Source organism: Dipteris shenzhenensis, chromosome 31 (assembly GCF_047967505.1).
Source record: "Dipteris shenzhenensis isolate YYH24624 ecotype China chromosome 31, Dip_SZ_1.0, whole genome shotgun sequence".
Taxonomy (NCBI): domain Eukaryota; kingdom Viridiplantae; phylum Streptophyta; class Polypodiopsida; order Gleicheniales; family Dipteridaceae; genus Dipteris; species Dipteris shenzhenensis.
The window spans coordinates 12825988-12851553 of NC_141626.1; the positions used below are offsets into that span (position 1 = coordinate 12825988).

At 46.2% G+C, this 25566-nt stretch overlaps 1 protein-coding gene across 1 annotated transcript; it reads right to left on the reverse strand.

The window, feature by feature from the left end:
• Positions 1-1409: 1409 nt before the first annotated feature.
• LOC147881048 (Cytidine/deoxycytidylate deaminase family protein) lies at positions 1410-24920 on the reverse strand. The gene is made up of 3 exons (XM_087369761.1): positions 24477-24920; positions 23093-23391; positions 1410-2713 (listed from the first exon to the last, which is right to left on the reverse strand). The coding sequence occupies exons 1-3, from the start codon at positions 24858-24860 to the stop codon at positions 2062-2064; spliced, it is 1335 nt and encodes a 444-aa protein (XP_087225887.1). The 5' UTR covers positions 24861-24920; the 3' UTR covers positions 1410-2061.
• Between the last annotated feature and the right edge of the window lie 646 nt (positions 24921-25566).

Here is a 25566-nt window from a genome sequence, read left to right on the forward strand (position 1 = left end):
AGTGGAGGCTAGGAATCCAGAATGTTTATAGGCTAGTTGAACCCTAGCTTTTAGAAAGCCAAGCATTCCAAAAAAGCCATCCGTCTAACTTGGAAGGCTTTTCGGGTTTTTTAGCTTCTAAGCATCGAACCCTTCTGGGCCCAATCCCGGTCTGACCAGCTCCCATCGCACCTCTCCTCCTAGCCTCCTAATACTCTCAACCAAACATTCCGCTATGGTCCCCCAAAATTTCCACCATAGCCTAGTGCTTCAATTTAGCAACCCTACTCAAGCTAATCCTCCCGCCATAAGATCCTCTCAACTCCGAATCCCTAGGTGCAAATCTGTCTCTCCCTGATCCTTCAACAAATCTTCCTAACTCTCCTTGCTTCACAGTGAATCCTCCTGGGCTCTCTTCACGAATCCCTTCTATCCCAATTCAAATGAGCTATAACCCTAACTAACAAATCCACGAGCTCTTGCAGGATTGAATCTTGGAGAAAATCATGTCCAGTCTTTCTTGCAACAAAAATTCATACCTCAAGAATTGGCTCTGATACCAACCAACACAACCCTACAGCTCCTAAGGATCCTGACCTACAAGCAAACACAACAGAAAATGTGAGGATCTGAGCAGGCTACTCACCACCCAACCACGACATCTACGAGACATGATCTCGAACCATGAGATGTCCCCTCCAAGCCACGAGCTAAGCTACTGACATGAACTCCCAACCAACCTAGTGTCCCATACCACCAGATGTCGCATGAAGACCTTGGATCCGCGAGCTACGCTACACATCTGTGACTCGATTCAAATAAGACCTAGCACTAGGAAACTAGATTTGCTCCCATCGACTCTCTAAGACTAAACCTCTAGGTCCCGAGGCTTTATAGGCTCGAGTCCAATGCACCAAAAATAGCGGAGACCTCTATCTGGTTCGTACCCTTGCCACTCAACCCGAGAATCAAGGATGCCTAGCCCTGAGCCTCCCCAAGCTACTTGAGCTAGTCTTCAGTACATAGCAGATACCAATCCATGCACATGACATTGGCATGGACATGTTAGAAGCATATCCCAAGAGTTGCATGTAAGTTGATTTTATGCTGCAACAAAATGACATTTGAAAAGGCAAGAGCCATGCTTTTCACATCCTTGTGATTATGGAGACGGAATAGTTGTGCATATTACAATTCTTTCTTTGTATGCCTTTTAGTAAACTATATGAACACTCCCAATGGGAATCATGGCAACCATATAAAGAAGGAAATCTGTTTCTAATCCGGTGTCCCATATTTTTGTGGTCATGCTTATTCATTTAATGATGTCCTTTTTAACTGTGGCCAATTCTCCCATATATTTTTCTCTAAATCTGAGTGACACCCTAAATTTGGAAACTCACTCCAACATATTTATTTCTTTGAATCCATCATGGGTGGTGTAGTTAAAGACAGCCCTAAAGGTTTGAAGACCACACGGTTTTAAATCACACATGCGCCTTAAGAAAGTAATACCTGCACTACAAGAATAGGGGCCAGTGGTTACAGTCCATTCAAGTTATGTCAGACCTTTCAAAGGTATTGCTTTACACTGATTCTCGTCATATACTCAAGATCTGTATAAAGTGAGGATGGCCTCTCTTAGATGACTCAATTCTGGGCCAAGCTTGGACATACATGGTAGAATTGGCAAAACTAGACTGTCAAACACTGGGCTCTCAGTCTCACTTCTTGTCCACTGTCCACTTCGAAGTCTAATTTGCATGCAACAGTAACCCTGAAAACCATAATGTCTCACCATGACCTCATAGACACCAAACAGTTCTACAGCCACTCGAACAGAGAAGTGTACATGACCTGTACTGTCACGTACGCCTGTAATTATGACCCTTGTCATTAATATGAAGAGGGCATACTTCCTCCCTTTTAAATAAGGACACTAACAGCTCTACTTCAAGAATGACCCCTTCACCATTGAAGGTACCAGTCTCCAATGATAGCAAGGTGTGGTGGGTTTTAAAAAGAACACCCCATCAACAAGAGCATTTACCAGCAACAACTTTGATGCTGCCAACAGCTATATCAACGTGGGATGTAACCTTCAACTATCACCTCCTCTCCTGACATTTTTGTACTCACTCTCTCCAGACGTAGCATGTCTTTACCAACAGTGAACCCTGGACCAGTTCTGTTGCATCCACAAATGACAGGAGAAATAGCTACTACGAGCTTCTGCAGCACACCCTCGTCCAGGGCCTGTATACCCAGAGAGTTTCCAGAACTCAACAGATCAGGACCGCGAGAATCCAGCAGCAGCGAGCAAAAGCCTTGTTGGTAGCAAATATCAAGCACAGAGTCCAAATTTAGCTCCTTAACTGCAATCACATCGACCCCTTTTTGCTGCAACAAGTATTCCATCGATTGACCCCCCCTTCCGCTGTTACTATTCTCTAAATCAGCCACCAAAGCCTGCTCAGTAGCAAGCACCAGTGTGGGTGCGAGTGAGGTGTCAAATATGTGCGACTCCAGAGGAAAATCAAAAGTCTTCGATAGCACAATACGGAATGGTTGCTTTGATCCGGGCTCTGAGGAAAGAAGGGTAGCATTGTCATAAAGTGCAGCATCCGGGACAACTATTGCATCGTTTTCCTGTAAAAGTTTTGAGAAATAGCTTCCCGGAGTACTGTTAACTGGAGCAGATCCCAAGAAAGCTCCATCCAGTGACATTGAAAACCTGTAAAATGTGTACTCTCCATCAAACTTGCTTTTCATTCAGCACCTATGTTAATCAGTTATGATCACGCATTATTTATTCACCTTAGGACTGCAATAATACAGGATTGGAAACAGGGACTCAAACAGGAAGTAAACAGATGGCGCTTAGACTATTCAAACAACAATCACACATTTTGAAACATCTTACAGAAAATTGCTGCTCTGACAGGAAAACTTTGCAAAAGCTGCATTGATATAAAACAAAACAAAACTTTCAGATAACATAAACAAGGCAACCGTAAGGCACAGCTCTGAAACCTCTACAATACCCATGTCTCTATTTCTCGTTGAACAAAGTTCCATTTGCACCAAAGCTGAAGAGAACTGAACATTCAAAATTGTGCTTTATCAATTGAACCTCACAAGGAGACGAGCTAGATTCATAGGTACTAACTTAACCCCCCCCCCCAAAAAAAAAAAAGCCCCATATGCCAAAAGGGACAGACAACACTTGAAAATGCTAGAAAGAGGACTGCAATAAAGACGTACCCTGCTCATTTCACCACAAAAAGGGTTTTTAATACAAGCTGAGGGCAACAAATTCCCCCCATCCTAACCTTAAACCCATTCACCCTGATGTCCACTGGACTACTATAGCATGAAATAAACATTATCTCTGTGAACCTCTTCACAAGATGCATCACAGGATTGGACGGTGTGACATCCCCTGGACTGCTACAGCACATTAAAAAAAATCATCTCCTCTCACACCATCTCCAAGTGGCAATGGTCACAATGGATCTGACATCATACACAGAAGCCCAACATAGGCAATTAAGGTCTCTCGCATGACCGATCATATGACTAGCAGACACTAGTGTACCCTATAACAGCTCCATCCCCAGGAGCTGTAGGCTGCAAGCCACAGTCTTCCAACTGCCCACTCCATTCCAAACACCCTAAAACTCATCATCTACTGGCCACACAATAAAGCTCATTTACTACAACCATAAATCCCTTCAGAATACTTGAGACCCCACACATATATATAGCCGTTTAAAAAGGCCCAAACCAATTCAAAAATATGCTCTACAACTGTCATAGCTGAAATATGCTTAGGAATGGGATGAAATCCCTTGGACCCCTCGTAGTTGGTCTGGGCATTTTTCACAGACAAAGGTTCACTTTTTTCGGGAGACCCTTGTTTCTGTTCACTGCAGGTTTTACATAGTAGGGCCTGGAGGACTGTTACAGATTGAGACAGGCAAGGATGGTCTGGATGCTTGGATGGTTTAGAGTGGCAACGGATCAGGGTAGTGGGCCCCGCTTAGGCAAGAGATGGCATATTGATCCACACACAATCCTGTTATCCCGAGAGAGATTAGTTGGGCATTTGTGGCTCTACGAGGGCCGTAACCTCGGTGATATTCAATGGGACCCCAAGGAGTAGTTCTAGCCAGCCAAAGTAGGGCAATTCAGTAGAGTAGAGAAGGTGCCCTTTTTCTCCTACACGACTCGCATTGGCCATCGTCTTCAGCTAGAGGCAGCTGCTTGGATACCCTCGAGGAAGCGCGTCTCTCAATTCTGGCCTTGTCTCTAGACTAGCATGAGACCACGGAAGATCTCCTATTTCTTTTGGTTGTTGACCCATGGGGGCTTGCCTAGTGGCCCTTGGCTAGAGTAGATGTGTGTAGATGGCAGATGCTGCATAGAGGGAATTCTGGACGACACCCCATTGCCAATGGGAATGTCCTACAGCAAAGGATTTGGCTGGCGACTTTTAGCATTGTGGCCCACACACAACGGATACAACGTGACTTCACTTGGGGGATGATCGCATGGATCATGGGGGGAGGGCATGCCTTCTCGATCAACCCAGCCTCTCCAGCATAAAGAGTGTTGGAAAGGTCACCTCCCCATCTGTAAGCCCCCAAATGAGGGAGTGTGGGGGAGGGAGACCTAGGGCACCATATGCCCAGAAAAGAGAGAACAGAGGACAAATGTACCTGGCTGATCTGAGTGGATCAGAAAAACAAGGAGTCCAACTCCGATTCAGATGGTGACACAAAAGCCAAAGCTAATGTGGCATCTTCGTGTGTTACTGAGGTAAGATATGCCGACCAAGAAGTCACAGTGATGATGTCTCACATTGAGATGTGGGCCGACGGAGAGTCGGAAACCTTTGTGAAGGTGAAGGACAGCATGGAGTGCTTGGAATCTTCCAGATGCATGGCTGTTGATACTGACATGAGGGTGGATTCCGTGGAGTGCCCTAGGGTTTCATGTTCAGATGGTTGCTGTAGTTCAGAAGGGGACAGTACAGGATAGTGCAGGTTATTGGTATGTGCCTCGATGAGGTGCATGGTTTGCTTTCAGAGCAACCACACAGGCAGTACAACGGTCTGGTATGTACTTGATGTTCTTAATATGGGAGCTGCTGCGGCAACGTCATCAACGTGTTGGCATTAGGTCGAGATGTGTCCGTGAGAGGGAGTGTTGAAAAGGTCACCTCCCCATTTGTAAACCCACAAATGAGGAGAGCGTCAGGGAGGGAGACCTAGGGCAGCATATGCCCAGAAAACAGAGAAGAGAGGACAAAGGTACCTGGCTGATCTGCAGGAGCATAAGGCGGAGCAGAGGAACTAAGAGAAAAGGCTATGAGCTCACGGACGGCATCAGCAGAAGTACGGATCAGTACAGGATAGAGGCACACACATGTGAGCGGATCAAGGAGCCAGAAGAGAGCGCAGCAGAGGTGGGACAGACCAGCACATGGATCGACCAAGAGAGAGGCTGGTTGAGCTGCTTGGAGGCAGCCAACAAGGCCTTTTATAGGGCAGACCTAGGTCTGGGCCCTTGCCTTGATGCGAGGGCCAGTGCCCTAGTTTTGTGGGCCAAGGGCCCCTAGTTTTGAGCCCCAAAAGGAGCGCTTTTAAGGAGCTGGAGTCGGCTGTAGGCCAGACTGAGTCTACCAGAATGGGACAGACCAGTCAGTATTTTTGGGGCTCCTTGAGGCCTATAAAAGGGCCCCCTTGGGGGGCATAATATCATCCAGCACACCAGCAGTTGTGGGTGCAGGCAGTAGTGTACACATCTTCAGGTCTACTTCCAGGAGGCAGAAGAGTGCAACAGAGGCTGCAGACTGAGCTCTACTAGGGCTGGAACTTGGCTGTCTTCTAGGGCAGCAAGAAGCTGAGATCTCTGGACGGAGAAGTCTGCATACGCTCAAAGTGGAGCACGCAGGCTCAAGTTCTAGAGATATCCAGCAGATAGTAGAAGTACGTGGTGGTAAGATCAAAGAACCACCCTCTGGTGGGACTTTGGATCTATCTCTCTTTGTATTGTGTCCATAGTTTTGGACGGAAATATATTCTTTTGGTAGCTTCTATATCTTGCTGGATTATTGTCTATTGATGAGTCTGCACATCTATTTTTTGCGATTTCACTCCCCACATACAATGTGTGAGCTCCTGGGCTATTCTATCAATCTTCTGCTGTGCGTACCCTCTATTGGTTGATTTCTAACACAGAGTCCATGGTGAACAAGTCTTCCAAATAGAGACTGGTGATGCATCGCCACCTTCCTGTGTATGCCGATGCCCACACCAGAGGACAATGTTTGGGAGACAATATCCAGCATCACTACCTGGAACATATGGGTCACACGGTGCAAACAAGTGCTAGGAGCTCAGCAGATCACTCCATCTGCTACGCTTATTGCCATCTAGCAAGACATTATCTTTACTTTGCGTGCTATTTGGGAGCGCAGTACTCCAGGATCGAGAGCAATTGTTGAAAGACGGGAGCAATTCTGGAAGGCTTGGCCACTTCTACACGCTTCCTGCCGGGGATATCCGTTGGATGTATAAACCCCCACCCTAGTTGTTAGCCCATGTTGTGGAGATTCCCTAGGCAGTCTGTTGGGTTCTCTAAGCAACAGGTTGATTATTTTCTAACAGCCAGTTCTTTCCCTTGTACTTGCCTCCTTTTGGCAACTGAGTTGTTTTTTTCAAACACTAGTAGAAGCTTCCTTTTTCTATTCAAAAAAAATAGTGGGGGTAGGCCAGAGTATCAACATATGCTCTCACACATACATATCCACATACCCACACACACTTCAGCATCCATTTATACAGAGGTCTTTGTGATGACTTTCTGTCAGCACTCCGGAGGGAAATTGCAAACTTATCCGTGACAAAGACTAGTATTAAAGAAGAAGGTTACTGAAAAACTAGTCCACATTCTCTTCATTCAAGCTACAACTACTTGTGAAGACTATACGATCTCACTTTAGTCTCTCCTTGACGAGCATTTCTAAGCAAAAAAAACTTAGACAATCTAGCTAATAGGGCAATACACCATTTAAGATAGAAAGAACTTATCGCAATATTAGCAAGATGCAACATGGACAAAAACTTCACAAGATGAAATTTGCATGTCCGCAAATATCAAGAGCATGCCCAAACATCTCCTCTAGAAACGCAACACGATGTGCAGTTTCAATATCATGGCAGTCACTCACAAGGTTGAAAACCATAAACTCATCACGCATAGCATGGACTAGCTACTATGGCATCCCCACCAACGTCATCAATGCTCAATAGTAAGTGTAGGCCATAGTATAAAATATGGACTCACACAACCATCCATTTATATAAAGCTCATCTTCAGTCTTTCTTTTGAAAAAGATCTTGTACATGCACCTCGACTTATCCAGTGCATTTCAAGACAGGATGTTGACATTGGTGTCAATTCCACCATTGAGATAGGGTTCATGTGACAAACTCTAACCTTAACCATAATGGGTGAACACGTATAGATTTCAATTTCTTTGTAATACAGCACAGTGTACAATTGGTCATCTGTAATGCACTCCACTCTTCTCCCCCCCAATCTTTCAAAAAGCAATGGTAAGAACTTAGCAATCAAGTTTGGCATGTGCAATTGTTTGGATAGATCGGTCATGTCCCAACCTATGAGCCTCCCATATGAGGGGAAAACACCTAAACAAGAAAAGGGACTTGTAAAATGGTCAGAAGAAATGGTTGTCATGTGGGCAGTAAAGATGACTATATGGGCTGCAAGGTTGTATGTGTGTTTGTGTAATGCGGTACATGATGTGTGTTAGTTGGTATGATGGAGAGATTCAAGGAGTAGTTTGTGGATCTCAATATGCTCATCTATGAGCTCACGTATGATGTAAGAGCACTAGATGCTCAAGCCTACTTGAGGCATACTCAACATGAATAAAACACTTCCGATTATGTTGGCATCTTCCCTTATTGAGCCTCCACAATCCTTTCCTCTCCACTCCCAGCACTCACCATTTTCTACAAAGCCTTGCTTCCCTCACCACATCCACCGTGATCATGGAGATCTTTTCAAGAACTGTGTGGAGTTCCTGTTGTATTTAAGGAGGTCCCGATCTGCTTTTTGGGCTCTTCCAGATCTGCCTGGATCGCCTACTTGTGTTGCCGCCCTCCAGCCATTGCAGGCTGCCCTGTCTACTACAGGAGACACCTTGTTTTCTATCTGATTTGTACACTTTTTTATTTGCTTTGGCTAATTGCTCTATGCTCGTATCTACTACTCAACCATGGTCTCAACTCTCATTGCCACCATTTCAGACATCTGTCCCTCGCTTGCCAATCAGAATTGACATTTGTTGCTGTCACGATAGCAGTAGAATCACTGAGGGCCCCCTCTCCCAATCAGGGGAGAATTTGCTGTATACTTGAACTGAGAAATAAAAATAACACTCTTCGAGAGAGCACAAAAACGCACTTTTAAAGAGGACACTGTGCACACGTATTGCAGACCCAAAGACCTGAGAGGCAATGCCAACCGATACCGAGACCTTGATGATGTCCACAATGACAATGTAGGGCCCTTCTGCAAGGCAAGGAAGAGGCTTGTGCTGTCCACCGGGATGCAGGGTTACTGAGTGAGTGAGAGAGTGAAAGCTAGGAGTAATAGATTCTAAAAGAGAGCTGAGAGATGACTGAAATATAGAGCGGAAAGAAAGAAAGAAAGAAAGAAAGAAAGTTTATTAAAGTCTTCCGAAGACCGATGGATCTATGAGACTGTGAAAATCCTGATACAACGAGCTGTGGTAGTGCAGCTACTAAACAAGCGTCCATACCAATGCAAAATGCAAAATGCCAAAAATGCAGAATGGCAGTACTAAGTCCTAAGTACAACATAGTCATGTCGGTGGTCGACTATATATCAATCTCAGCATCATCATCAATATCATCATCATCCCCAGCAACAGCAAGATATCAGGATGGATGAGGCAGTGGAGGCATGAAGTCGGCAATAGAGTGCTGTCAGCCACTCAGAGGTGCGGTCCTGGCACGTGTCTTGGTCGTAGCTCTACGTCTAACCAGGGCTACTGTGACCCCCGTCGGTCGGGCTCCAACTCTAAACAAGGAGGGGATGTCTCCAAGTGTGATTTGTGTGTCGACCCTCTGTCTGAGCTGTCGGGTCACGGGCTCCGGGTCACGGTCATGTCGAGGCCTCGTCTCGTTGGGGTCCATGTGATCTAGCTGAAAGAACTCCGTGATAGAGCTCTGAGAGGGATCAACCGAGGAAGAAGTCTGCTCCTATCTCCGTGCTCGGAGTATCCTCTCGCGGTGTCTAAGTGCCTCATGAATGAAACCTGCCAAACTGTAAAGAAAGCTGTAAAAAGCTGCTGAAACAGTACCCTAACCCTACTCCGTTTGCTGGTCCGAATCCTCAACTGTGGTGCTGCGTATACACCTTCCGAACAGGCTGAACTGAAGGCCAGGCTGATCAGGGCCAACTTCGGAGGTGTTCAGGGCTGCACACAAGAGGCTGGAGGGGAGCTGTTTGGAGTGCTGAAAGCTGCGGAGCTGGATGAGAAATGAGGGCCTGGAGGCCCCCTATTTATAGGGCTGAAGGGCTGAGCCAACCTGCCCAAAATAGCCAACTTTTCAGTCGGCTGTTTTGGGGCTGGTTGGCTGGTCCCTTGGCCTCATAAAGGCAGCCCTAGGCCCCATAAAAGGTGGCCTAGAAAGGGGTGTAGGGTAGCCTATAAAGGCAGCCTTTGCCCTACCATTCCCCTTCACTTGTTCCAGCCCTGAGGGGGCCTAAAAGGGCTCCTATCCTAGGCTGGACCTAGACCTATCTCTAATCCTAAGACAGAAACACTACCCCACTGTTCTCCAGTGGGTACCAGTGAATAGGGACAGATCTATCTAACTGACCTAAGGCTGAGAGACTGACTTATGTAGCTTGTGCCTGACTGTCCTTGGACAAGCGCTCACAAAGGGGCCACAGCATACGACAAAATCCCCTATTAGGGAACTATTACACACTTGTCGATGTAGCCAGTGTCACATTGCACCGAAGTGTAGGGGTGCATGTGGCCAGTCTACAGGCAGATTTCAGGGGGCTCCAGCCCGATGTAAAGGCAAAGGGCCTTGGCTCTATTCATTGTTATCCATCAGTTGTGCCTCACAATAGGCTGTCCAGCAAGGAGGCCAACATCTACTGTTGGTGGGCCAGAGAATGCGCAGCAGTCTGGAGCAGCAAACATCAGCGCCCAACAGTGGGTGTAGACCATAGTATAAAAATATGCTCTCACACATACAAATCCACACACCCACACATACTTGAGCATCCATTTATACAAAGTCTTTGTACTGAGTTTCTGTTGGCACTCCGGAGGTGAAGGGCAGACTCAGCCATGACGAAGGCTAGCACTAAAGGAGAAGGCTAATCAAAAGGTAGTCCAAAATCTCTTCATTCAAGCTACAACTGCTTGTGAAGTCTAAACGTTTTCATTTTAGTCTCTCCCCAACGAGCATATCTAAATCTAAATCTAGCTGATAGGGCAATGCACCATTTAAGATAGAAAGAATTATCACAATACCAGCAAGCCGCAACTTGGGCGAAAACTTCACAAGGTGAAATTTGCATGTCTGCTAATACGGCAGAAGCATATACCTAGATGAATCCAGGAACATTCCCAAACTCATCCTCTAAAAACACAACATAGTGTACTTTCAATCTCATGATAGTCACTCACAAGGTTGAAAACCATAAACTCCATCATGCATAGCAAGGACTAGCTACTATGACATCCCCACTGACGTCATCAGCGCCCAACAGTGGGTGTAGACCATAGTATAAAAATATGCTCTCACACATACAAATCCACACACCCACACATACTTGAGCATCCATTTATACAAAGTCTTCGTACTGAGTTTCTGTCGACACTCCGGAGATGAAGGGCAGACTCAACCGTGACGAAGGCTTGCACTAAAGGAGAAGGCTAATCAAAAGGTAGTCCAAAATCTCTTCATTCAAGCTACAACTGCTTGTGAAGTCTAAATGTTTTCATTTTAGTCTCTCCCCAACGAGCATATCTAAATCTAAATCTAGCTGATAGGACAACGCACCATTTAAGATAGAAAGAATTATCACAATACCAGCAGGCCGCAACTTGGACAAAAACTTCATAAGGTGAAATTTGCATGTCTGCTAATACGGCAGAAGCATATACCTAGATGAATCCAGGAACATTCCCAAACTCATCCTCTAAAAACACAACATAGTGTAGTTTCGATCTCATGATAGTCACTCACAAGGTTGAAAACCATAAACTCCATCATGCATAGCAAGGACTAGCTACTATGACATCCCCACAGACGTCATCAGCGCCCAACAGTGGGTGTAGACCATATTATAAAAATATGCTCTCACACATACAAATCCACACACCCAAACATACTTGAGCATCCATTTATACAAAGTCTTCGTACTGAGTTTCTGTCGTACTGAGTTTCTGTCGGCACTCCGGAGGTAAAGGGCAAACTCAACCATGACGAAGGCTAGCACTAGAGGAGAAGGCTAATCAAAAGGTAGTCCAAAATCTCTTCATTCAAGCTACAACTGCTTGTGAAGTCTAAACGTTTTCATTTTAGATTCAGGAGCTGTTTGACAGGTCGGGGCAAGGCACGAACATGCAACAGACAAGCACAACAGTCGGGGCTTCCATGTGGCAGCGGCTGACCAGGTCGAGCCAATGGTGTAAGAAATCCTAGATTTACTATATTTAGAAATGTGCTAAGGAACAAAAAAGGAGACTAAAATAGCAGAGAACAAGGAATATTTGTATTGCTTGAGTGTCTGTAGTGTGTCATCCATACAGTTGGGCCTCTCTTATATAGAGAGTGAAGAGTCACACATGAAAAGGTGTGTACTCCAAAGTGTATGTGCATAAAGAGGTGTGTACCCCTTATGAAGGGTGTGACCCTTGATGAGAGGGTACATTATGGTAGTGTCTCTTTAATAGAATGTCTCTTGTGAAGGGTTGTGCCTCATGGGAAGTGTCCCGTCGAAAGGGCATACCCTTCCACAAGTGTCCATTCATCAAACCATCCATAAGTGTAAGGTATAGAGAAAGGAATACGTCACAGATCGTGACATCCCCTCCCACTCCCTGGTGGAGATAATGAACTGGTGTAGAAAATATCACAGTAAATTCTGAAAATATTGCTGTAAAATGTCAGGGTACTGCTGTAAGTCTTCATCAGATTGCCAAGTAGCGTCGGAGTCGTCCAGATCTCGCCAAAGAACAAGGAATTCCGTGATAAGTCGATGTCGAGTCTCTCGCTGTCGATGGTCCAGAATACACTCAGGAATAAGGAAAACATAATCGTCTTCGATACCTGGGACATCAAGAGGAACTACTTCATCGCCTGGAATGTACGTCTTCAGCCAAGAAATATGAAATGTCGGGTGGATTTTACCCCATGATGGTGGTAATTCCATTGTAATCTAAAGGTGAAATTTTCTTGATGGTCCGGAAAGGTCCATAGTATCTTGGTCGCAACTTAGGAAACACAGAATTAACAGTCTTGTAGCGATGTGGGGCTACAAATAATAGCACCATGTCACCACTTTCAAATTCCAGGTGATGTCTATGTTTGTTAGCAGACCGTTAATACCGCTCTTGCGCTTTTCGCATATCATCCTTGACTTGGAGTAGAATGTCTTGCATTTCTTGAACCAGTTGATCAACTAGGGCCACTCGATGTTGAAGTACAAAATTCGTTGGTACAATCAAAGTGTGTCCATAAGCTACTTGGAATGGAGCCATGTTGATGGCACTATGGAAAGAGTTATTATAAGCCAACTCAAGGAGTGGTAGATACTCTTCCCAAGCTGCTAGGCGTGACTGAATATAATGTCGAAGCATTTCTTCTAGAATTTGGTTGACTCTTTCAGTCAGTCCATCTGATTCTGGGTGGTAGGCTGAATTGAACAGTAGAGTTGTACCCAAAGATTCGAACAATGAAATCCAAAAGTGACTGGTGAACTTAGGATCTCTGTCGGAAACGATATTCTTGGGCAATCCATGGTGTCGGAAGATGTGTTGTATGAAAAGTTTGGCGATGTCCAGAGCCTGTGCACTTCTTTCACTTGGAACTGGAAGAGACTGAAGAAGTCTTGCTGGAAGTCGTCGGCTTGCTTTCATTTGTTGACAAGATAAGCAAGATGTGACCATTTTGATGATGTCGCTTTTCATCTGAGGCCAATAGTATGTTGCACTGAGTAGCATGTAAGTCTTGTTGATGCCTGGATGGGCAGCATAAGGAACTATGATGCTCTTTTAACAAAAGACGTCGAAATCCTTGTCATGTGGTACACAGACGCGATCTTGATAATACAGAAGGTCGTCCGTATAAGAATAGGATGAGAATCTTCTGTTCGGAAGTTGAAGGTTGATCTTTCGAAAGAACTTGTACTGCTGTGCCAAAGTCTTTATCATTGAGATACTTCCCTTTGAATGAAATCGGAACATCCACAGATAATGTAGAGATTACCATAGCTAATGCTAGAGTTAACCTACTGAGAGCATCTGCAACTACATTGCAGTCCTAGAATGTACTCAATGGTCATGTGAAAGTTGGCTAGAAACTCAACCCAGCGTGCTTGTCGAGCGTTCATGACTGGCTAAGTAAAGATATACTTTAGAGAGTCATGGTCTGTCTTGACCACCGAGTTGGCTCCCATGAGATAATGTTTCCAAAAGCGATAAGCATGTACAATGGCAAGAAACTCCTTATCATAAACCGGGTATCGGGTTTGGATATCGGAATGTTTATGGCTGTCAAAAGCAATAACTCTGCCTTCTTGCATCAAGATTGCTCCTGTAGCAATGTCGGAAGCGTCGGTCATGACCTCAAATGGAAGATTTGGATCAGCAATGGCCATAATTGGTGTGGTAGTGAGTGCTTGCTTGAGTTGTTGGAAACTATACTCTGTTTCGGGAAGCCACTGAAAAACTGCTATGCTTTTCAATAATTCCAACATAGGAGCTACGATCTCCGAAGACTGATAGACCTTTGTATGGTAGAAGTTGCCAATCCGAGAAAAGAGCGGACATCATGAACATTCTTAGAAGTAGGCCAGTTTCGGATTACCTCGACCTTCTTGGGATCCACAGAGATGCCTTTAGCTGAAATAACATGTTCCACATATTCGAATTGGGTCTTGAAGAACTCACTCTTCTCAACGTTGATGTACACAGAATTTGCGCGGAGAACTTCAAAAACTTGGTGAAGATGATGTTTGTGCTCATGTAGGGATCTGCTGAAAATGAGGATGTCATCAAGGTAAACGATGACAAACTTATCGAGGAAAAGCTTGAAAACGTCGTTCATTAATGTCATGAATGTGGCCGGGGCATTGTTTAACCCAAAAGGCATGACCAAACATTCATAGTGTCCATACTTTGTTCGAAAAGCTGTCTTGTACTCATCGCCTTCTCGTATGCGAATTTGATGATAACCTGAACGAAGATCAATCTTTGAGAATTGTGTTGCATGTAGAAGTTGATCAAAAAGGTCATCGATGCGAGGCAATGGATACTTGTTTTTTATAGTGAGCTTGTTGACGGCTTGATAGTCGATGCAGAGACGCATTGACTTATTCTTTTTTTCCACAAGTAGTACAGAAGATCCGAAAGGGCTGCGACTGGGACGAATGTGACCTTTGTCGAGTAGTTCGGTCACCTGTCTTTGGATTTCTTCAATTTGAGTGAAAGAAACCCGATAAGGAGGTTTCGACGGTGGATTACTACCGGGAATAAGCTCGATTGGGTGATCCACTGGTTGTCGAGATTCCATGTGTTTTGAAAATCGATAATGCGCTCTGCGTAAGCAATAGCGCTAGCTGTGGTGGTGATGTTTGCTTTGAGGACATCAATGCATAACGAGGGATTTAGGCCTGAGATGAAAGCATGAAGGCAATCATCATCAGTTAAACCATCGATCTCTAGCACTAATGTGGTGAACTGAGAGATGTTGGAAGACAAGGAACCCGTTTGCTGCAACTGTCGGAGTTTTGAACGTGCTTGAAAGTCCGCATTGGCAGGTATGAACCGCTTACGGAGCACATGTTCAAAACATTCCCAAGTTAACACACTTTTTCCGTCCTTTAAGCGTTGTTGCCACCATAGGAAAGCTGTATCCTTGAGGAGGGAGGCTGCCAAGGCAATCTTTTTGCCTTCAGTGAGGTCATCAGTATCAAAGTACATGCGCACTTTTGCGAGCCATTGGTCAACTGTTCAGCGATTTCGTTGACCAATGTAGGCTTCTAGAAGTTTAATGTCAAGTCTTTTAGTTTTAAAAGCTTGGAGTAAGCAGTAGAGAGCACGGAGTTCAGTGTTTTCTACCTCTGGTGGGAACAAGTCCACATAGTCGTCCAATGGCGTCACGTCGTCCTTTGTATGTGTGGTACTGCGAGAATCTTGGAGTTGTTGGACTTTCTGGACCAAGTCGGAGATGCTGTCCTGAAGCTAAGAAATTTGAAGTTGAAGTAGTGCTTCGCCTTGTAAGTTGACTTCAGGGGTCTTTTTTGGACTTGAGTCGCTTATCTCCGGAGAGGCTGCACGCGAGTGTTGCGACATATCTGAGGTCCCTGTGAGAAGAGCACAAACATGTGCTCTAGTTTGTGCCATTCCTGGAAGAATATCCGAGCTGCTCCCTAAGGTTGCTTACGTTGGAGGGAGCAGGCAAGGTAGGATGGAACCACCCGTGGAAATCTGGTAAAGGAGGTCTTGTTTGAGGTAACACTGGTGATGCCGAAGTGGGTGTTACTGCTCATGAGAGTACAGAGGTAGGTTGCAGAGTCCACGGATCTGAGAAGGGATAAGGAGCTGCTGTCAGGAGTGGAGGATATCCAGGAGAAGGAGTGCCTTCAGAGTGTAAATACTATCTTGGGGAAGGTAAAACCTGTGCAGAAGGATATTTGGGAGCTGAAGGAGGTGGAGAGTACCCTGGAGATGCTGAAGCTGAGGGGTAAAAGTCTCTCCAAAGATGGACAGCAAACTCGTGAGGAATATCAGGTTCTGGGTATCTACGTGTCTCGTGAAACACAACCTGGACTACGCTGAGGAAGTAATGTAATTGAGGTGCCTCACGCAGAAGATATAGGATGTGGTCCAAGTCACTGGAAGGGCACGTGACACAAAAGACCCACGATGCAAAAGCTCCGAAGTGGGCTGGTTGTGCAATCTGAACACGATATTGAGTGATAGGTGATGCTTGAGGTGTCCGTGAAGGGACTGGGGCATTACCAGGGGTTTCCATGCTCTGAGGAGGGGGCTTTCATTTGCTGTAATTTGATAATGAGCAGCAAATAACAATATGAAAGAGAATCCTTAGAAATAGAATGGAAAGAATCCACCTGGCATAGATTAGAGCTGCCAGACTGTGCTGAAAAGCGTGTACCAGCGGTGGGCTTCAGGCTGGAAAAAGTACAGCATCAATTGCGAGTTGAAGGAGGTCCTGATGTCAGGCTTCAAATTTCGAAATTAGGGTTTTCTGTAGAGGGAGGCGATTCAGCGACGAAACAGTCCGGTGGTGGGCAGCAGAATATGTTGCTAGCAAAAACCACGAACCACCCAGGGTCTCGATCTGTTGTGTAGAGGCGAGATTTTCTTGTACAAGAGGGGCTGGCTGAGGGGATTTGCTGGACAGCAAGGCCTCTGTTCGCAGGCTGAGATGGCGAGGTGAAGAGATATAGCAGGATGTGCAGAGATTGGCATCAGGCTGTCACTCTTCAGAGGCGATGGAACACATCCATGGCTGAGCAAAGGCTGGCGAACAGATTCAGAAGGCTGAGGGCATGATTGGCGTGACTATGGAAGGCCGCCAAAGGCTGAGCAAAGCCTGGAAACAGAAAACGGCAAGCTTGGTGTGGGCTTGGCGTGGGCTGGCAAGCAGAAATCGGCAAGGGAGGGGCAGAATCGGCATGATAGACTGTACGGAGCAGCAGGTGCAACTTTCGAGAAGAGGGCACGACTTACGAGACGCCAAAGGCCGATTTGCGAAAGCTGCAATAACTGCTAGGCCTTGCTTTTCTCAAAACTTAAAGGCTGGGTTACTTGAACGCAAGGGTAATCTTGGGTTGGGCCTTAGGTTTACCTTTTTAGGCCCTCTAGATACCCTTTTGTAGGGTGGTGCTTGGTGCCAAAGGGTGTGCCTATTCTAAGGGGTGTGACCCTTGGAATAGGTGTACCTTTTCATGAAGGGGTGTAACCCTGTTTTAAAGAGGGGTGTCCCAACACGAAAAGATGTGTCCTTTTTTCCACGATGGGGTGTGTCCCTTGGGTGAGGAGTCAAAAACTCTTCATCAAAAGGTGTGTCCGATGGTGGAAAAGGTGCATCCCTTGGTTTTGGGACAGCCCAAGCACATCAAAAGACACGATTTTTGTCGTGTCCATTCACATCAACTCGTGATGTGAGGGAGATGGAGAGGCCACTGATGACTTGGGTGGGGTTGGCCCTAAAAAATTTTGCGCTCATTCTCTGGATCTCTTCCATGCACAACGTGCGTGGATATCCTTCTAGCTGCAAAAGATGTATCAAATAGGCGCTAGAAGGTGTGGGGCATTTCCTACAGGTAGGAGCGAAATTTGCTCTGATACCACTGTAAGAAATCCTAGATTTACTATATTTAGAAATGTGCTAAGGAACAGAAAAGGAGACTGAAATAGCAGAGAACAAGGAATATTTGTATTGCTTGAGTGTCTGTAGTGTGTCATCCATACAGTTGGGCCTCTCTTATATAGAGAGTGAAGAGTCGCACATAAAAAGGTGTGTACTCCAAAGTGTATGTGCATGAAGAGGTGTGTACCCCTTGTGAAGGGTGTGACCCTTGATGAGAGGGTACATTACAATGGTAGTGTCTCTTCAATAGAATGTCTCTTGTGAAGGGTTATGCCTCATAGGAAGTGTCCCGTCGAAAGGGCATACCCTTCCACAAGTGTCCATTCATCAAACCGAATCTAAGGTATAGAGAAAGGAATACGTCACAGATCGTGACAAATGGCTGACTTCAGTAAGCCATAACCAGGTCCTATATAAGGGGCCTCAGCCCCCCATTCCTCCGATTCAGTCCTGCACTTCCGACCCTGCATCACCAGCCTCTGCTGCAGCCATGCATCAGCTCCAATCGCGCCATCTGCAGCAAGCTCTCTCAGTCCAGATCTGCCGCAATTTCACCATTCCTTGGGGCAGGGATCCACAACAGCAGCACCACTTTGCACAGCAGCAAGGGTGGCTCCATTCAGGCTGTTTCAGCATTCTTTCTTTTTCATCTCTCAGTTCATATCTCAGTAAATCTCTCACTCATGCAGAAGTATCCTACATCAACGGTGTGAACAGCATTTAGGCCTCAATCAGGGTTTGGAGCTGCTTCTCAGGTTTTAGGGCATTTGTTTTGGCAGTCTAGAGTCCATATTCAATGTTGCATTCCTTTTCTTTCTTGAAGAATGTATTTCAGCATTGTATTTCAGTCCTCCAATTTAAAGGAAATTCTGCTACATTTGTATGAGGGGGCCCTCAGTAGGAGTTGCGCTCTTTTTCTCTCTTGAAGAGTGGATATCAGCATTGTATTTCAGTTCTCCAATTTAAAGCAAATTCTCCTACATTTGTAGGAGGGGGCCCTCACTAGGTACAAGGACCCTATTGGGTGGAGGTGGTGGCCTTCGTCCCTCGAACATGGTTAATTGAAAAAGTGCTGAAAGCCTCCTTGTATATATGGTCAACCATTTGGGTACAAGGAGAGGCATGGCTATGGGGCGGATTGGGACCTGCACCCGACGCAGCTTATGACACATGGCACGCGTAGGCATGCCAACATGGAATCAGAGCCAGGTTCACTGCCTGCGTAACTGTTCTGGCAGCTTTTGTGCAAAGCAACACGTGGCGACGCGGCTAACGCTGGACGTTGTGGAGTCTGTCGCAATCTACAGTGGCAAGTAAGTGCGACTTGACGTTTCATGGCAGCAGCGGCTCTTCTTGATTTGTTCCATGTGTGCCTCCCATGGACTTTGGCTACAGGCTATCCGTGTACGCTGCTGGTCTTTGTTGGCTACGTGGACTTCGATTTGTCCCATGTGCCTTGTTTGGTTGGCCCCTCCTTGCTTTGGTTGGGGGTTGCCTTTGGTTTGGTCAGTTGTACCTCGAGGTTTGTCCACAGGGGGGTGTTGGAGGTCGTGGCCTTCAACCCTCGAGCAGGTTAATTGAAGAATTGAAGAGGGGGGCTTGCGCGTAGTGACACGTGTGTTTGGAGGGAAATAGTTGGTGTTTTACCTTTGACACCAGAGGCACATTGGCATTGGGCTTAGTTGTTGTGACATGGTCTGTTTTCTTGGGGGAAGCGGGTTCTTGTGAAACCGCCCTTGGCGCAGACCCTTGCTTTCGTGAGTAGGTCGGTACCGTCAAAGGTGGTACGATCACAATTACTTTCGAGGGTTTTCCTTCAGAATTAGAGGGAGGTTCTTGTGTAACACCTCGAAGGGAAGGGGTCACGGTCCTTGCGCTACTCCTGGCGGATTGGTACCCGTACCCGGTGCAGCTTATGACACATGGCACACGTAGGCGTGCCAACATTTGTCTCTCAACCCTTCTCTCTTCCCCTCTCTGTGGTGTACATTGAAGACACCTTGCTAAAGGTTTAAAGAAGGTCTTGCTGCGATTCACATGATCTTTAACAACTGCATGTTACACTCCGGCTCTCCCCCACAATCCTTGAGTCCATAGTAGATTTGTTTGATTCCAAAGGGACATGGATGGGTCTGACATATATTAACGAAGACTGATTAGTTTGTTGGACACCACCTACAAGGTCTTAGCCAAGGTCTTGAGCTTGAAGTTGCGGCCCCATCTTGTTGATATCATCCACAACACACAGATAGGTTTTGTTCCGGAACACATCGTAGACAATATCTTCACCTTCTAGGAAGCTATTCATTGGGCCCACGAGGAGTCTCGGCCTATCACGTTACTGCTTTTGGATTTCGAGGAGGCTTACGACAAGGTGGAGTACTTGCAGAGGATGGGTTTTAAAAATAGGTGGATTCAGAGGCCTTGGCCATGTAGGCAAGGAGTGCCACCTAGAAGCCTATTGGTGGTCAAGAGAGGGGGGGGAAGACTTCGGTCTCTCTCGCTCACTACGACAAGGTGGCCCCTTCACTCCCTTCCTCTTTCTCATTGCAGTAGACACTCAAGACTAGCACTAGTTTGTTAGTGGGAGGAGTTACTTGACTCAAAGTTTGCAACTGACACAGCAATTGTGGAGGGCACAATGGAGACCCTAGAGGGGGTCTACGGTGCTAAATCCCTAGAGAAAACGTGTGGCCTCTAGGGCCAAGATGAACTAGACCATGTCAGTTGGCTTCCTCGTAGTAGATGAGGAGGTTCAAGAGATCCTAGACTGGGGAGCTGCACTTGGCTTCTAGTGGATTCCACATGGGCGTACAACGAGATACTGAGGTTGTCAAATGGGCATTGATATCTCTACAAAGCAGCACATTGCCCCACTGCTTGAGAGTGTGAGGTACAAGCTTTTGTACTGAAGCTCGGCCAAACTCTCCCTCACAAGCACGGCCCTTGTGGCCAATTAGGTCCTCTGGACTACGGCTTGGTATAAAGCCTTTCGCTAGTGCTTTCACAAAGGTTGTATGCGCCATCTCAGGCACCTAGGTTCTCATGGCACAAGGAACACTAGAGCAAAGATCGCTTGGTAGACGGTCATCCCGCCCCACGCAATAAGGAGGACTTGGCATTATTGATTCCGAGATTCAAAGTAGAGCCCTTTTGGGCAGGCTAGTGGTATGTGATCCCTGTTAGAAATCACACAACAAATGGTACCCACCGTGGAAGACTGCTGATAGAGCACCCATGAATTCACACAAAAGTGTTTGACTCTGAAATCCAAAACTTTTTTACTTTGTGTACTCAACATACATATGTGCAAGCCAGTAAATAGACAATGCTCCAAGAGAGATATAGAACCAACAAAGATATATTTCCGTCCAAAAATGACACAATACAAAAGAGTCCAAAGTCCCACCAAATCGTGGTCCTCTGTCCTTCCCAAAACGTTGTCCTACTACCTCCTTGGCACTTCTAGATCCCTAAGCCTGCACACTCCCCATCGAGCTTCTATAGACTTTAGTCACCGCGCCTTGATCCCTGCACCTTACTGCCCTGAATGTCAGCCTACGTGTGCAGCCTGCTGTGAGCTGTTTGTCTGCAGGCCCTTGCCACCTTTCTCTGGAAGCCCCTTCAGACTGGCTGTGTCCTGCTCCAATCTGCTCCTCAATTGCTGCTCAAGTGGATCCCTTGATCCTTGTACCTTGCTGCCCTGCAAGACAGCCAAGGGTGCAGCCCTTCCTTGAGCTCTGTCTGCAGTACCCAGCTCCGTCTTGGCTGTGCCCAAACTCTGCTGGTCCGCTACTCCAGTTGCTCCTTGAAGGCTGCCACAATGGATGAATAATGAGCCCCAAGGGCTCCCCTTTTATATGGCTGAGCACCCTCCATCCAGTAGGACCCTGATTGGCTGACTTTCTGGCTTTATATCAGCCGACCAAAAGACCCTAACGAGCCGATCTGCAAGTCATCCTGGTTGGCTGCCTTTTCCTGGCCTATTGCATGGCTTTGCTGGCCCCGCCTGTCCACATGGCAGGCAGCCAGTGGACCAGGCCCCTCCAGCGGGCCTCTTTCCAGCCGTCTACCATTTGCCATCCAAATCAGGCGCAATCCTCCTGCACCAATTACACCATCTGTCAAGCCACTTCCAGCTCCTGGATCCATCACTATAGGTCCATACTGCCCCATACATGCTGCGTCAGCCTTCTTAGACCCTTTGCAGGCACCTGGGATGCCGACACCAGCCTCCAAGAGAGGATGTGTGCGCAGTGGGATAGTAGCCCAGCCAGTTCTTTCAGACATGGAACCGCCTTCCCACGAAGCCAAGGACATGAGTCGGCATGAGTCGGCCAATCTCTCATCTGAGAGGAGCCGGTCCTCCTATGACCAGAGGCACCATGTCACCCCCTCTTGCCCTACCAAGATTGGAACTGAGTCAATGGTCTAGTCCTTGCCAAAGCGGCCCACTACCGTGATCCTTTGCCACTCGAGCAAGTCCAACACCTCGTCAACCTCACCAGTCTCAGCCAAAGAAGGCCTTCAGCACCCACTTTGTATACTCTACATTGCCAGGAGCCCGGTACTACTGCCAAAACTGAATCCCAAGGGGCACCTCAGTCCTAGAAATTTGTTTGTACCAACGAGGCGGGTCAGTGTAGATCTCATTTTTCATGTCAACACTCAGATTCACTGCATGTGTGTGAATTTCCTCCCTTTTTTTCATTGTATGTCAGTATCCTTGTGCGGCTATCTCAATTTCCTTGGATTGTGTGTCCTTGTTGAGAGTGTGGGAGAAGAGGGTGGTAGACCTTCAAAATCCATGATAGTGTTTCCCTTCTTTTCTCTTTGAAAAAACATTTGCACTTAACCTGATCATGTATATCTTGTGTTCCAGTTGCCACACCATTTGTTTATTTACAAAAGCGCCTTTACATGTTGAATCACAAAGAATGCAATCTTCTTTTGTTTGACCACATATGCAAAGCTTCCAGCCTTTCATTGCTCTCTCCCTTTCCCTTATGCTCTTTTTCACGAGGGGCTCTTTAGTATCCAAAGTCAGTCCTTCGTGTTAAGGGCTTAATGCTACTTGCACGAAGTATACCCTTTAAAGCTGGCATGCCTTTAACTTTGGAGCAAAGTTGCAACTAGGTCAAACTCTTCTTGTGTGGGAATGGATCATGCACTTTTCTCTAAATTGCCTCTAATAAATCAATCCTTCTGGAATTGGTCTTCAATCATCCATTTTTGTAGAAAGCACAGCTTTCGAAAATATGCTTTGTCATAAGTATTTCCTTAGATTTCCTAACAAACACTTGAAATTAATTATATTAGGGTTGTACACCCTTTTCTGCATCAGTTTAACTATATTATAGATGTTTTTTAGATCAGGGACAGCCATGCTTAGATAAAATATCATGTACCTGAGAGTGGCAAACGGCTTTTTCTCAAGCATTCGGTGAATATATGCCTCATTGAGCGTTTGACAGGAGGCTTCCTCCACTCCTACTATCACCTCAATGCCTGCTTTCATCAAAGTCTCAACTCCCTTCCCTGCAACAATAGGATTTGGATCAAGCATTCCCACTACAACTCGCCTTACACGAGCTTGGATCAGTGCACGAGTACACGGGGGTGTTCGGCCAAAGTGATTGCATGGCTCTAAGGTAACATAAGCTGTAGCCGCATTCGCATTTGCTCCAGCCTCTCTTAATGCAAAAACCTGTGTAAATGGGATTGAACAATCTTAGCCCTTTACCATCTAGAGATAAGACAAAGCCCTCTCTCTCTCTCTCTCTCTCTCTCTCTCTCTCTCTCTCTCATCTAGCGATTAGGCAAAAAGCCACACCAACGCTCACATGAGACATGGATGCATTGAAGCAATCCCAAGGACACCACATAACCATGCTATCAGTTCCGAACTAGAGAAGGTCAGTTGTAACTCAAAACTCTGAAAGGCACAAAAACAAGGGTAGCCAAGGAGCTAACCCCTAGTTAGCGAAGGTGAACGGAAAGGAGGGTAAGTGAGCCACTTGCCGTGAAGGCAATGCTCTCATCGGGGATTTCAAATTGAAGCCTAGAGACTCTCGGTCTATAACTAATGTAAGCAAATAAATAGGTTTTGAAAGTGGATGCCCACTATATATAGGTTTTCGAGGCTCATAGATCTTTTGCTCTCTCTCCCTCTCTCTCTACCATCCTCTCGTCCAAAATTACCAAGGCACTTGGACTTGAGTCACAAGAAATCAAGCAAGGGATCACCAAAGGTGGCACTCTTCAAGGCCTTGATGCATTTGAATCCCTTTGAAGAACAAAAATTGCAGCTCTCAAGCAAGAGGGTTCCAATGTGCCTCTTCCTTCTCGTGCCCAAGGGAGAACATCTGCTACACAGTCCCAAAGTAGGTGACAGCAAGACAAATTTGGCAAGCTATAAGCTGGAATCTTGTCTGGGACTATGCATTCCCAAAAATCTAGTGGCATCATCCATGTTTCCACCAAGAAGATTGCATATTTCATTGCCCCCATGCATCACTAATAAATTGCCTCCCTAAAATAAGATGTCCAAAAAGATAGCAGCATGATCCGCGGACCATCCAAGTCGAGAGAGAGAGAGAGAGAGAGAGAGAGAGAGAGAGAGAGAGACGATCGAAAATCAACATGAACTTTGAGAGAAACCCTTTGAGTAGTATGTGAAATCAAAGCACATGTATATGAGGAGTACATATCGCACAGAAAACAGGGACGAAAGGTGCCTTTTCACAATCGCAAGGAATCGCTGAGCTACGTTGCAAACACGACGAGACGAACCTCAGCATGGGGCTCCCCTGCCTTCGGATGATATCCCCGACCTATAATGTGACCATTTTTTACAATGACGCACCCAACCATAGGGTTAGGAGACGTGAAACCCAACGCAGTTCTTGCCAAGTCCACACACATCCTCATGTACTCGGCATCCATCTCAGTCGCTCCATTTGGCAGGACGACAGGTTCGTTGGAAGCGACAGAGCAGGTAATGAGCCTCTGCAATCGAGCAGGCAGGAGGGGAGAGGTGAGGAAGGGGGACGGATATGAGAGGAAGGCGGACTTTAGTAAGAAGCGGGTGCAAGGTAGAGGAGAAGAGGAAGGTGGACGAGGAGCAGAGGAAGGGCGCAGGAAGAAGATGGTAGCTGAAGAAGAGATCATCGCCATAGCTAATGTACAGAAGAAGTTTTAGACAAAGGTTGATCAAGGGAGGCACTCTCTACCTAGCCATAGTAAGAATGGTCACAAGAAGTTTTAGGCAAGGTTAGGCACTCTCTACCTAGCTAGGTGCGGCTAACTCCGGCAGATTGCCAAGTCGCCACACTGCCTGCCAAGAGGGGCAGAGGAAGAGCGCAGGAAGAAGATGATAGCCAAAGAAGAGATTATCACCATAGCTAATGTTCAGAAGAAGTTTTAGACAGATTGACACATTATCATAACATTATGAGCTTGATCAAGGGAGGCACTGTGTACCTAGCTAGGTGCGGCTAACTCCTCGGGATTGCTAGGCCGCCACACTGCCTGCCAAGGAAGAAGATGGTAGCTAAAGAAGAGACCATCTCCATAGCTAATGTTCAGAAGAAGTTTTAGACAGATTGACAGATTATCACAACATCATGAGCTTGATCATGGGAGGCACTAGCTAACTCCAAGGGATTGCCAAGCCACCACACTGTCTGCCAAGAGGGACAGAGGAAGGGCGTAGAAAGAAGATGGTAGCTGAAGAAGAGATTGTGGCCATAGCTTATCTTCAACATAAGTTTTAGACAGATTGCCACATTATAACAACATCAGGAGCTTGATCAAGGGGAGGCACTGTGTACCTAACTACGTGCGGCTAACTCCAGGGGATTGCCAAGCCACCACACTATCT

Bases quoted from the DNA above. Each gene is read 5' to 3' on its own strand.
- LOC147881048 (XM_087369761.1), bottom strand. From the start codon at position 24,860: ATGGCGATGATCTCTTCTTCAGCTACCATCTTCTTCCTGCGCCCTTCC. The intron at 23,392-24,476 runs GTTCGTCTCGTC...CCATTTACACAG, and splicing joins CAGGGGAGCCCCATGCTGAG to GTTTTTGCATTAAGAGAGGC. The intron at 2,714-23,092 runs GTACATGATATT...CACATTTTACAG, and splicing joins AAGCCGTTTGCCACTCTCAG to GTTTTCAATGTCACTGGATG.